General features: G+C 41.5%; 1 protein-coding gene across 1 annotated transcript in view; it reads left to right on the top strand.

The window, feature by feature from the left end:
* The first annotated feature begins 4,741 nt into the window (after nucleotides 1–4,741).
* The window catches only part of LOC114917775 (high affinity immunoglobulin gamma Fc receptor I-like), a 48,580-nt gene continuing 41,178 nt past the window's right edge, over nucleotides 4,742–12,143 (top strand). Inside the window, exons 1-6 of the mRNA XM_065950611.1 lie at nucleotides 4,742–5,331; nucleotides 5,589–5,633; nucleotides 5,726–5,989; nucleotides 6,067–6,306; nucleotides 6,708–6,947; nucleotides 7,396–7,512. Coding sequence (XP_065806683.1) covers nucleotides 5,220–5,331; nucleotides 5,589–5,633; nucleotides 5,726–5,989; nucleotides 6,067–6,306; nucleotides 6,708–6,947; nucleotides 7,396–7,512 — 1,018 coding nt within the window. The 5' untranslated portion in view covers nucleotides 4,742–5,219. The remainder of the gene's footprint in view (nucleotides 5,332–5,588; nucleotides 5,634–5,725; nucleotides 5,990–6,066; nucleotides 6,307–6,707; nucleotides 6,948–7,395; nucleotides 7,513–12,143) is intronic.

Genomic DNA, 12,143 nt, shown 5'->3' on the forward strand with positions numbered 1-12,143 from the left:
AAGAAAAGATCAATTAAATAAGGCCAGAAATCTAAGAAAAATTACTCCGGAGCTCATGCAGCGCAGCAGGGTGAAAGAGGTAAAATGTACACTTGAAAAAATGGTTTGTCTGTGTGGGGAAGCAAAAGTTGCGCATGATTCTCTGGTGCCTTTAATGCCCACTGATGAAAGGGATAAACAAGATACATGGTTTTCTGCAAAAATGCTTGCTGAGAAGGTTTTCATTTCTGATGTTGAAAATTGGTTGACAAACAATGACAATAATGATGATGTTGATGTGAACCCTTTTGATGATGTCAGACCTGATGACAGCATATCAAATGTTACCAGTAAACACTCTAACCGCAAAAGTGCAGCCAGTGGTAAAAGTAAATCCTCTTCCTGTATCAAAGTACAGGCAGAAAAAGCTGCACTTTTTGCTCGTGTTGCAATACTTAAGGAAAAGCATGCTTTGGAGGCCCAGGAGGAACAGTTACGAAGAAGAAGGGAGCAGCTCACCCTTGATGCTGAAATAGCTGCATCCACAGCAAAACTGGCTGTTTTACAAGCTGCTTCAGATTGTTCAGGAGACTCTGAAGCATCATCAAATGGGATGAAGTCTTATTTTGAAAGGAAAAATGGACAACAAACAACTTCAAAAGGTCTCAATCCTGCAGCAAAGACATATGAACCCTTGACATGGAGCACAGCAACAAAGGAATTCCCCTGTACCTCATAATGAAACAAGTGCACAGAACACTCAGCCTGGTGCAAACAGGAAGCAATGCATCTTTGGATCAAAGCATGAGACAAAGTTGGAAAACAAGACTGAATGGCATGGAACAGAACAGTATGGAACAGAACAACATCAAACCCCCTCTTTGCCTATGGATCATATTGAGCAACAACAGCATACACATTCTCTACAAATGCAAGGAGACATAGTCACTATAATGCATCGACAGAATTAATAACAGAAGCTCTCGTTCAACAGCAACGTGTCATGTCTTTACCATCTAGAGACATCCCAGTGTTCGACGGTGATCCACTTCAGTATAGAAACTTCATTAAAGCTTTTGAGCATGCTGTTGAATCAAATGCTAACAAAGCTGACTGCCTTTATTTTCTGGAACAGTTTACAAGAGGACAGCCAAGAGAGCTGGTGAGGAGTTGTCAGCACGAGTCCTGACAGAGGATACCAACTGGCTAAAGAGCTTCTACAAGAGCACTTTGGAAATGGGTACAGGATTGCTGCGGCTTACATAGAGAAGGCCCTGGCTTGGCCTGCAATAAAGTCAGAGGACGTAAAAGCACTACAAGCCATTGCTCTGTTTCTGCGTGGTTGTTGTAATGTCATGGAGGAGCTTCAATATATGCAAGAACTCGACATGCCAACCAATATGAGAGCAATAATGACAAAACTTCCATTCAAGCTCAGAGAAAGATGGAGGACAAAAGCACATGAGATCTTGGAGAGGCACAACTGCAGAGCTCGATTCAAGGATCTTGTCATGTTCATTGAACATCAGGTAAAGATTGTTTCTGACCCTCTTTTTGGAGACATCCAGGACACACAATGTGGTTTAGCCACGAAGAGTGTTAACAGGTTCAAGTCACAGCTCAAGTTCAGCAGAGTCAAAGGTAACAGCTTTGCAACTACAGTCACAGCTGTTGACACAACCAAGGAATCTGGGAGTTCATGGTCAGTCCCAGAAAGGCAGGATTCCTTGAAAAGGTCTAAACACACTTGTGTGTGCTGTTCTCAGTTTCACCAACTGGACGAGTGTCCAAAGCTTGAAAAGAAGAAACATCATGATAAAATTGTCTTTTTAAAGGAGAAAGGGGCGTGTTTTGGATGCCTGTGTATTGGACACAGGAGCAAGGATTGCGACAGGCGCTTGACTTGCAAAGTTTGTGGTCAAAACCATCCAAATGTTCTTCATATCTCAAAGCCAAGAGCCAGCACAGAAAGTGAACAATCAAAGGAAAAACCATACATCACACCAGCTTCCTCAGAAACTTGTGGTCATACAGGGGTCATAAAGGAGGACAGCATCCTGTCTATTCTGCCAGTCCAGGTTAAAGCCATCAAAGGAGACAGAATCCTTCAAACATATGCGTTTCTTGATCCTGGCAGTACAGCTACATTCTGTTCAGAGCGTCTTATGCAGAGGTTGAACATTACTGGAAGAAGAACTAACTTCCTTTTACACACTATGGGACAAGAGAAGATTGTTTGCGACTTGTGCCCTGAATGGTCTGGAGGTTGCTGATTTGACAGTAACTTCTTTTACAGACTACCAGAAGTTCTCACTCAAAGTAAAATGCCTGTGACCACTAGCAATGTTGTCAAACAGGAAGAGCTAGCAAAGTGGCCATACCTCTCTGATGTCAAAATTCCTTGCATAGATGCCAATGTTGACTTGTTGATTGGTACCAACGTCCCCAAGGTATTGGAGCCGTGGGAGGTTGTCAACAGCCAGGGGAATGACCCGTATGCCATAAGAACTGTATTAGGCTGGGTGGTTAATGGTCCCCTTCGAGACGGAGAGAACAGCAAACCTAAAACAGGGTTTTCAGTGGCTGCTGTAAATAGGATCTCTGTATGCAAGTTGGAGGAAATGCTAAGCAACCAATACAACCATGACTTCAATGAAAAGAGTTCAGAGGAAAGGGCAATGTCAAGAGAGGACCTCAAGTTCCTAGAGATAATGGACAAGTCAGCAAAGCTTCAGGATGGACATTACAGCCTGAGAATGCCCTTCAGGAAAAATCTGCCCATTCTTCCAAATAATCTCTCAATGGTCAAGCAAAGGCTGATGGGATTAAAAGGGAAGTTCAGGAAAGATGAGCTATATCACAAGGAATATACCAGCTTCTTCACAGATGTTATCAGGAATGGCTATGCAGAAAAGGTGCCTTGCCATCAGCTGGACTGTGGAAATGGAAAGCTCTGGTATATACCCCACCACGCTGTACGTCATCCCAAAAAGGCCACTTTACGTGTTGTGTTCGACTGTGCAGCTGAGTTTAAAGGAACCTCGCTTAACAGCCAGCTTCTTCAAGGCCCCAACCTCACTAGTTCCCTGTTTGGGGTCCTTACAAGATTCAGGCAGGAGCCCATAGCATTCATGGGGGATATACAGTCTATGTTCTACCAGGTCAAGGTGGCCGAAGAAGACAAAGACTTACCTCGATTCTTGTGGTGGCCTGAGGGCAATGTGAGTCAAGAGATAGTGGAGTATCGAATGACAGTTCACTTGTTCGGTGCCGTCTCTTCCCCAAGCTGTGCCAGTTATGCACTGAGGAAAACAGCTGAGGACAATAGCGCTCACTTTTCGCCACAGGTGGTGGAAACAGTCAAATGAAATTTCTATGTGGATGACTGCTTGAAGAGCTTGCCCTCAGAAGAGGAGGCGGTTGCCATGGTCCAAGCTCTTAACAACATCTGTCAGAAAGGAGGCTTCACTCTGACAAAGTGGGTCAGTAACAGCCGTGCAGTCCTGCAAACCATTGAAGAGGAGCACAGGGCTAAGGATTGGAGAGAATTGGATCTGGATAGAGATGAGCTTCCAGTAGAGAGAGCACTTGGGCTGCAGTGGTGTGTGGAGTCGGACTCATTTAAGTTCAAGATGATGTTAAAGGAACAACCTTCTACCAGGCGAGGAATGTTGTCTGTGATCAGTTCAGTTTATGATCCACTGGGTTTCCTTGCACCAATAACACTGCCAGCCAAGATCATGTTGCAGGAGCTCTGTAGGAGACGTTGTGGATGGGATGACAACATACCTGCAGACATTGGCGATCAGTGGATAAGATGGCTGGAAGACCTGAAAGGGATGGATTCTTTTAAAGTTGAGAGATGCATTAAGTCCAAACACTTTGGACAGCTCACTAAGGCGCAACTGCATCACTTCTCTGATGCTAACCAGGAGGGATTTGGCATTGTTACTTACCTCAGGATTGAAAACAGCAAAAGCAGTGTCCATGTCTCGTTTCTGCTGGGCAAAGCCAGAGTCACCCCCCTCAAACAGGTAACCATTCCCCGTCTGGAGCTGACAGCTGCGGTTCTTGCCGTCCGTGTAGATCACATGTTGAGAGCAGAACTAGATCTACCATTGGATCACTCAACTTTCTGGACGGACAGCACGATTGGAGGAGATTGAAGGTGGCAGTCGCATGGTTTCTCAAGTGGTGAGGGAAAGGGGGTAATGGCCCAAACTGCTACCCCTAGCATGTTTAGGGTTAGGGTTAAACTCTCATTCATTACCAACAAAGCTCAAACAGTCAAACTTCTACGTATTCTCAGTGATATTTATAATGAGAACACAGATTTGTACCTTTGAGTCGCTAAGAGCAGGCCCCACTTCCTCATTGGGGTGGGGGGCAGGGAGAAAGACTGTTCCCCCAGTTCAACCATGCTGCTCTTTCCTTTTGTTTGACTTTCCACAGCACACCTCGCTCACCATACCTCCACTCATGCATACACCCTTACAAGGTCGATTAGCTGACGTCCACATCCTCACAATCCTTCTTTAATCGACGCATTCACTTTGTTGTAAATAAATATGACATACTTTTGTGAGTACCTCCTAGTCTCCTCCCGTCATTTTGTGTCCCGTGTTTTCAGTCAGCCCCAAACTAAGGGTTCCTGTAGTATAACTGAACCTCATCAGTCCGCAAAGTCTTTGTCGACTTCTCCGGCCTCTGATTGTCAAACAAATGCATGTTGGCCATGAGGGGGAGGAGCAGCACAAATTCCAACATATTGTTACTTAAAGACAATTACAAAGTTGGCTTATTATCAGCTGTAGAATATATGAAGAATTAGAGGACATGTGTCCCAGCAGGACTTGGAAAACGCTGAAAGTCGTCCATATTGTTGCTTTAAACTGTGTGGACGGTTCTATTGCAGGTTGTTTCCAGCTCACAGCAGCAACACCTGACCATCAAATGATTAAAGTGACGGAAGGGTGAGGGCTTATAGTTTCAGCTCTGACACTGCCTTGCAGGTGTGTCTGCAGATATCTTGTGTTTCATGTTTAACAGCTGACCTTTTTATTTCAAACTGTCTGACTTTACGTGTTTGTGTCAATGTTTTCACATCATAGCAGTCCGCTTCGTTCTTTGGCTCCGCCCAATGACGCTAATCTATCAACTGAGGCTTTACCACCACCACAGCAGCTCAGTCAGTGTGAACGTCGTTTTGAAAAAAATCAAAGTGTCAAACTTAGGGGAACATGAGCAGCATAAATAGACCACACAGGAAGAAGCCCCTCCTCAGTTACACTTCAGTTCAGCTTGGTGTTCAGACAGTCAACATGGAGGTCGCCGTGCTCTGCATCAAACTCTGTGAGTACGATTGGTTAAAACTAAAGAGTGTAGTCGTTCAAGGTTAGGATGGAAATTATGGTTTAATGCAAAGGGTTCTCTTGGGGCTTGGAAAGACTTTCAGGTTCAAAATATTTATATGAGGTTTTTGGCCTGAAAGATAAAAATGTAAAAGTCAAACATCAAAGGCAGCTTTAGGAGCTGTAAGAATCAGTTGAATATACGACTGTTAAAACACGTCTCACTCAATGTGGAGCTCTTCTCTTTTGTTATTCCAGTGGTCCACGTGTTATTTCTGCTGTGTGCACATGTTCAGGACTTTGGTAAGTACCAGGTTGATGCTTAGTTCTATTTTAACTTCAGTTGGTACTTTCTGGTGAAATAAGAGAACATATCTTTCTTTGGTTTGTTTCAGATTCACTGATTCTCCGTCTTGAACCAAACAGACTGCAGTTCTTTGAATACGAGTCTCTGATCTTCCATTGTGAGGGCTCTCATGACTCGACTGGATTGAAAATTTTACATCGGTCCAAAGGGGAATTAGTCAAATGTAGAACTACAGTGACATCAAAAAGGTCATCCTGCACTATTCCTACTATTTTTCCAGAGGAAAGTGGGCAATACTGGTGTGAGTCCAGAGATGGGAAGAGAAGCGACATCATCCATATCACTGTTACTGGTATGTTTGCATGAAGACGAGATCTTTACATGCACTCATCTTTGTGTGATATAAAATATGAACCCCATGTTGTTCAGATGGTCCTGTGATCCTGGAGAGTCCCATCAGTGTGGTAGAGGGAGAGACTGTGACTCTGCGCTGCAAACACAAGACGACCTCTACCAATCTCTCAGCTGATTTCTACAAAGATGGCCGCCTTATCAGAAGAAGCTCTACAGGAAACATGAACATCCCCAGTGTTTCCAAACGTGATGAAGGATTCTACAACTGTAACTCTGGAGGAAGAGAATCAGCCGAGAGTCTGATGGCTGTCCAAGGTGAGACACATCAGTGTTACCAAATCAAATTTAAAAATACATGTGATATAACTATGTGTTGAAACAGTATATTGATTGATTTGAAAAGGACAGCGTACATTAATCAACATACAGACGGATGTAAATGTACTTCCATGTGGGATGGGTCTTAAATATGACCTGACACGAAAATAAAATATGAATTTATTTATGAACCCAAGTTAGCCAAAGGCTAATTTTTGGCTCACATCCTCTTCATCCCGTTATAGTTTGCCCAGTGAATCTGTGGCTCATATTGACAATGATTCAAGAGAATTGCGCTTGAACTTTACATCACTGTTACTGGTATGTTTGCATTAAGACAAGATATTTACATGCACTCATCTTTGTGTGATATAAAATACAAACCACATGTTGTTCAGATGGTCCTGTGATCCTGGAGAGTCCCATCAGTGTGGTGGAGGGAGAGGCTGTGACTCTGCGCTGCAGACACAAGACGACCTCTACCAATCTCTCAGCTGATTTCTACAAAGATGGCCGCCTTATCAGAACAAGCTCTGCAGGAAACCTGAGCATCCCCAGTGTTTCCAAACGTGATGAAGGATTCTACAAGTGTATCTCTGGAGGAAGAGAATCAGCCGAGAGTCTGATGGCTGTCCAAGGTGAGACACATCAGTGTTACCAAATCAAATTTAAAAATACGTGTGATATAACTGTATTGAAACAGTATATTGATTGATTTGAAAAGGACAGCGTACATTAATCAACAAACAGACGGATGTAAATGTACTTCCATGTGAGATGGGTCTTATAAATGACCTGACACGAAAATATTAATTCATTCATGTACCCAAGTTAGCCAAAGGCTAATGCTTGTCTTACATCCTCTTCATCCCTTTGTAGGTTACCCAGTGAATCTGTGGTCTCATATTGACAATGATTCAAGAGTTTTAACAAACTTGAATTGTGCATGATTAAACTGCATACTTTACATTAATAGTAAAAGTTGAAACGTTCAGGTTTAAAATCTTTTCTTCTAATCTTTCAATCCAATCCAAACCTAAAATCCTCTGTCATTGTTTACTCGATTACTTTGTAATTACATTCCAGACAACCAGGGAGAGAATGTCTCATCCTTTTCCACCCCTTGGATAGTTACGACTGTTTTATCGATTCTGTTGTTGCTGGTTGGACTTCTTCATTTCGGCAAATATATTCGGAACAAAGGTACAAACACATTTCACTAACGAGAGGCGCTTATAGCGATTGATGGGTCACAGTCTCCGTGGAATATTTGCATTTTACGTTTGTTTAATGTATTTAATGGATGAATGGGCCCGTTAATAACAGTGGGGTCTTAAACACAGCTTATGGATTCTAAAGGCCCTGACACACCAAGGAGATCGCCGGCCGTCAGTCCTAGTTGCAAATTGCACATTTTTAAACCAGGAAGTGGCGTTATTGTTTCATCATGGGACTTTGGAATCTCTATATATTTTTAATGTCTGTGTACTGTATCGATGTGGATTCTTATCACACATTTGTATTTTCAGTCACTGTTGAGGCCCGTCGAGTGTCAGCAGATGCACCAAGCGACCAAGTGATTTATGCTGCGGTTACAATAGACAGCACAAAGAGAGGTACGTCACTTGACAGTTTATCCTGTCACGGTTCATTTCACAGTCACGATTCTCCATCCTATGTCTTGATCGTAAACTCCTTTCCTCTTGAACCTGGGGTAGTTTAACAAAATTAAATGACTACTACATGAGTCTGTATCTCAAGGCCATAAAATGGACAGAAATAATTTTTTGATATCCTTTATTAATCCCTGAGGGAAATACAACATACATACAAAACATACATGGTCTAAAATGATATTGAAGACTTTAGGCAGGTTTTTTTTATCTTTTCAAACATAATGGTGAAGGTCTTCACTGAGAAACAAAAACAGCTTATTTCTATATGAGATTTAAAATAGTCGTCAAGGTGAATTCAGCTGCAGACATATTCTCCGATAAAGTCTACAGAGAAGTGAAAAGTACACTACAGATTCAAACACTGAGAATATGCATAACATAGCACTTTGTAAACTACAAATAAAGTTATTATTATTGATTATTGTAACTTAAAAAGTCAATTATCCAAGCATGGATTTGATGCCTAATGGTTTAATACAGTTAACAGACATAGAACAGGGCGTCATCTGCATATTGATGAATAATAAATCACACACGAGAGGTAGCAGGATTTAGGAAAGTTTTAACAAATAGGATTCAAACCTAAGCCTCCAAGAACCCAAAATAACAGGATAGCAAAAGATCAGAAAGGTTAAAGCAAAGAATTCCTTTCATTTCATCAAAATCAAATCAAAAATGTGCTAAATAAGGTGAAACGTTTCAAGCTTAAACAAGGAGGCTATAACCGTAGCTTAGAATGAACTTCACTTTGGGTGACCCAAGTGACACTCAACAACTGGGTGAGACTTATTGTAATAAAAACATCAACTAAATGGTGCCTGATGTTCAAGTGTTCTAGTAAGTATTTTGGCAACACTGTGAGAAAATTCAATCTATACTCAAAACAGAGCAAGGAGTATCCAGAGTAATGACGGCGACAGTTCACTCAGCTGGTACCAACCGACCTTTGACACAGGAACCCCTCTATTCTTTGATCAAGTAGATAAGACTCAGGACATTACTGACATTCATATCTGCTAGGATGGACAGCAGAGGTTAGAACATGACCCATATTTACAGCGTTCAAACGTTTATGTCACTGGACGTTGATGTTCAACCAAAGCACCACTTAAGGCAGCATTTCCTACATGCTTCGTTTCAAACTTTAGCTGTCATGCTTCTCAGAATGATACGACCCGTGTTTTTTTACATTAACTGTGGTATGCTCAGAACTGTTAACCCTTTCTGTCTTCAGGTCGCAGCGTTACGGCCGACTGAAGGACGAGCAGCACGAGACGTTTGGTTGACCCTGAAAACACTTTTTATTTTATTTTGCATTGTAGAAATGGTTTTCATGCTTTGCGCCCTACATGTGTTGATGTTTAAAGATATTTTAAAGAGATGTGGTTTGTTTTTTCAGATGTATTATCTGTTATTATTTAGTGACAGTTAAACCCACATGTTCCATCTGCTGTGTGTATTTTCGTGAGTGTGAAACTGTGGTCAACCACCACCTTGATGCTGCAGCTTCTGAAGCTGAAGCACGCTGACCGAGTCCAAATAAAGAAATGAGTTTGACACTTTAAGTCTAACGTGGTTGTAAATGTCATACATGCGAAGACAGAAAATAACTGTGCCATTAAAGAAGTTTCCTGTTGTTTATTCTTTCATGCAAACAGTATTTTCTCAGGGTCTTATCAGCAATCCTGATTCATATTCAACATGTTCAATAAAAACATCTTTTTGAGTGGACAGTAACGGTAGTAGCTCTCAAATGCTTTGAGCTAAATGCTATTACAATGCAAGCTAATATGTTCCAAATTACCATGCTAACGCTAATTAGATCAAATATTTCACTCTTTCTACGGAAAGATGAGTTTCACCATCTGGGGAGTGAATGTCTGAACAAAATCTGAAGTAAAACCAGGACCTTGATGAAAAGAGTTCTTTATTCTGATCGGCTGGCAGCGGTTCATTCTCTCTCTCTCTTTCACACAAACATGACTCAGGTACGTAGAGTTCTAGAAGAGTTCACCAGTGTGAAGGGTTTGAAGGTGGCAGGTTTTTGACTTTTTGTCACAGAAAACAAAGAAAAAGCTTTGAATGAATTAAAAATCAGATCTTCTTTTTGGGTTCTCACTATGAATAAAACAGTTGTTTTAACCTTTAATTTGTATCCACCATTGGACTCAGAAGAATATCTAGCATGTGTTTTCCTTTGTGAACATTACTTTGTCTACCAAACAAGGTGTTGGAAATAGATTGGTCACCTTGCTTTGTGCAGCCACGAGCATTTTAAGACACCAACGCCATTTTCGAGTTTCTACCGCCAACATAAAGAAATCTGAGACACTATTCCTGAACAAACCTAATTTAGTATAGCTGGTAATTAATGGGTTAATGTTGGTACAACACTAACAATGAGTTCCCCCTGCTGTACAACGACCACACTGCATGAAAAGAAGACACAAAAAAAACTTCCATCACATCTTTAATAAAAATGTGAACTGCTGTTACAGAGAGGCAGACATGTTTTGTATTGTTGTTGATATAAAAACATTCAGTGGAATATTACAGTTTAAATGTTCATGTTACCATCACAAATGTTCGTATAATAGGTCGATATTTTATGTAGATATGAGCAGGAAGTGAAGCTCTGAGCTGCACGTGCTGATTGCTTGGGCAGCACATGATGTAGATTTTAAAGACAATTTTAATCTCGGGTCCTTTTTAACAGTGACTGTGTTCACACAAACATTATGGGCTCACAGACTTTACGTATGACAGGTGCTCTATAAATAACACTGAGATGAGTTGCGGCTCGAGGGTCAGGGTGAGAGAAGACGTGGTCTCAGATGTGAATATTAAATATAGAAAGACACTGAAACAAACTGTGCACAATGTTATTTGACTTGTGATATCTTCAGGTCCTTATACAGAAGAAGAACAAACATGTGTTGAACATTCATCAACAAGTGAATTAAACATGTGAAACCTGTCAAAGAGGAAGTGCTGCCATTTTCTTTGATCTGCTCATGTCAAAACATTTCTATGGATTGGATTCTTTAAGCTGATTAAAAATGTTTTCATTGGTTTGCACAACATGCACTGAATTTAAGTGGATCATCATTACATATAATGAACAAGGTGCACTGTAACACATGGAAGACAGCAGCTGAGTAGCTGAATGAAGCATTATGGGATGCTCTTCATTTCTGGCAACCAAACAAGACTTTCGAGAAAATGTCTGTCTTTGTCGTTCATCCCGTCGTATCCTTTATTTCACCATCTTGATTTGAGTGCACATGAGGTGCTGTTGTTTACCTGTGGGTTTACCTCGGCGTTATCCCACAGTGGAGCCGTCCCAGCAGCACCAGCAGCAAAGCCATCATTACTACAGGGAGAACGTTTCTGAAGATGATGAATGGAAGATCTGAGGACGCACGACTCTCTTGGTGTGACTCTGCAAAGAAGACAGAAATAGAAATAATGCACGCCTTCTCGTGGTGTAAAGTTCGATTACAATTCTCTTGAATCATTGTCAATAAGAGACCACAGATTCACCGGGTAACCTACAAAGGGATGAAGAGGATCTGAGCCAAAAAATAGCCATCCGCTAACTTGGGTACATGAATAAATTCATATTTTATTTTCGTGTCAGGTCATTTATAAGACCCATCTCACATGGAAGTACATTTACATCCGTCTGTATGTTGATTAATGTACGCTGTCCTTTTCAAATCAATCAATATACTGTTTCAACACATAGTTATATCACATGTATTTTTAAATTTGATTTGGTAACACTGATGTGTCTCACCTTGGACAGCCATCAGACTCTCTTTCTCCAGAGTGTAACAACACCACAGGTAAGTGAACCCAAAAGCACGACTCAGTCTTTGATGGGAAAAAAAAAAAAACAGTCTTTACTCTTGAAGAAGATACAATCCAAAAAAGTGATCAAAGGGGAAACAAAAGGCTTGAACGCTTCTCACAGGGGTCGAAGACGAACTGGCACAGAAGGAAGGGAAGCTACAGACTAAATAGTAGGGTGAGGGGGAAGACAACGAGATGCAGCTGGGAACAATCAGGGCGGGGCAGACAATCACACAGGTGGGAAACACATGAGGGCGGGAAGTGACGGATCTGAAACGAGAGAAGTTAGTGACCCAAAACAGA

The sequence above is a fragment of the Labrus bergylta genome, chromosome 22 (genome assembly GCF_963930695.1).
Source record: "Labrus bergylta chromosome 22, fLabBer1.1, whole genome shotgun sequence".
NCBI classification, from domain to species: Eukaryota; Metazoa; Chordata; class Actinopteri; order Labriformes; family Labridae; genus Labrus; species Labrus bergylta.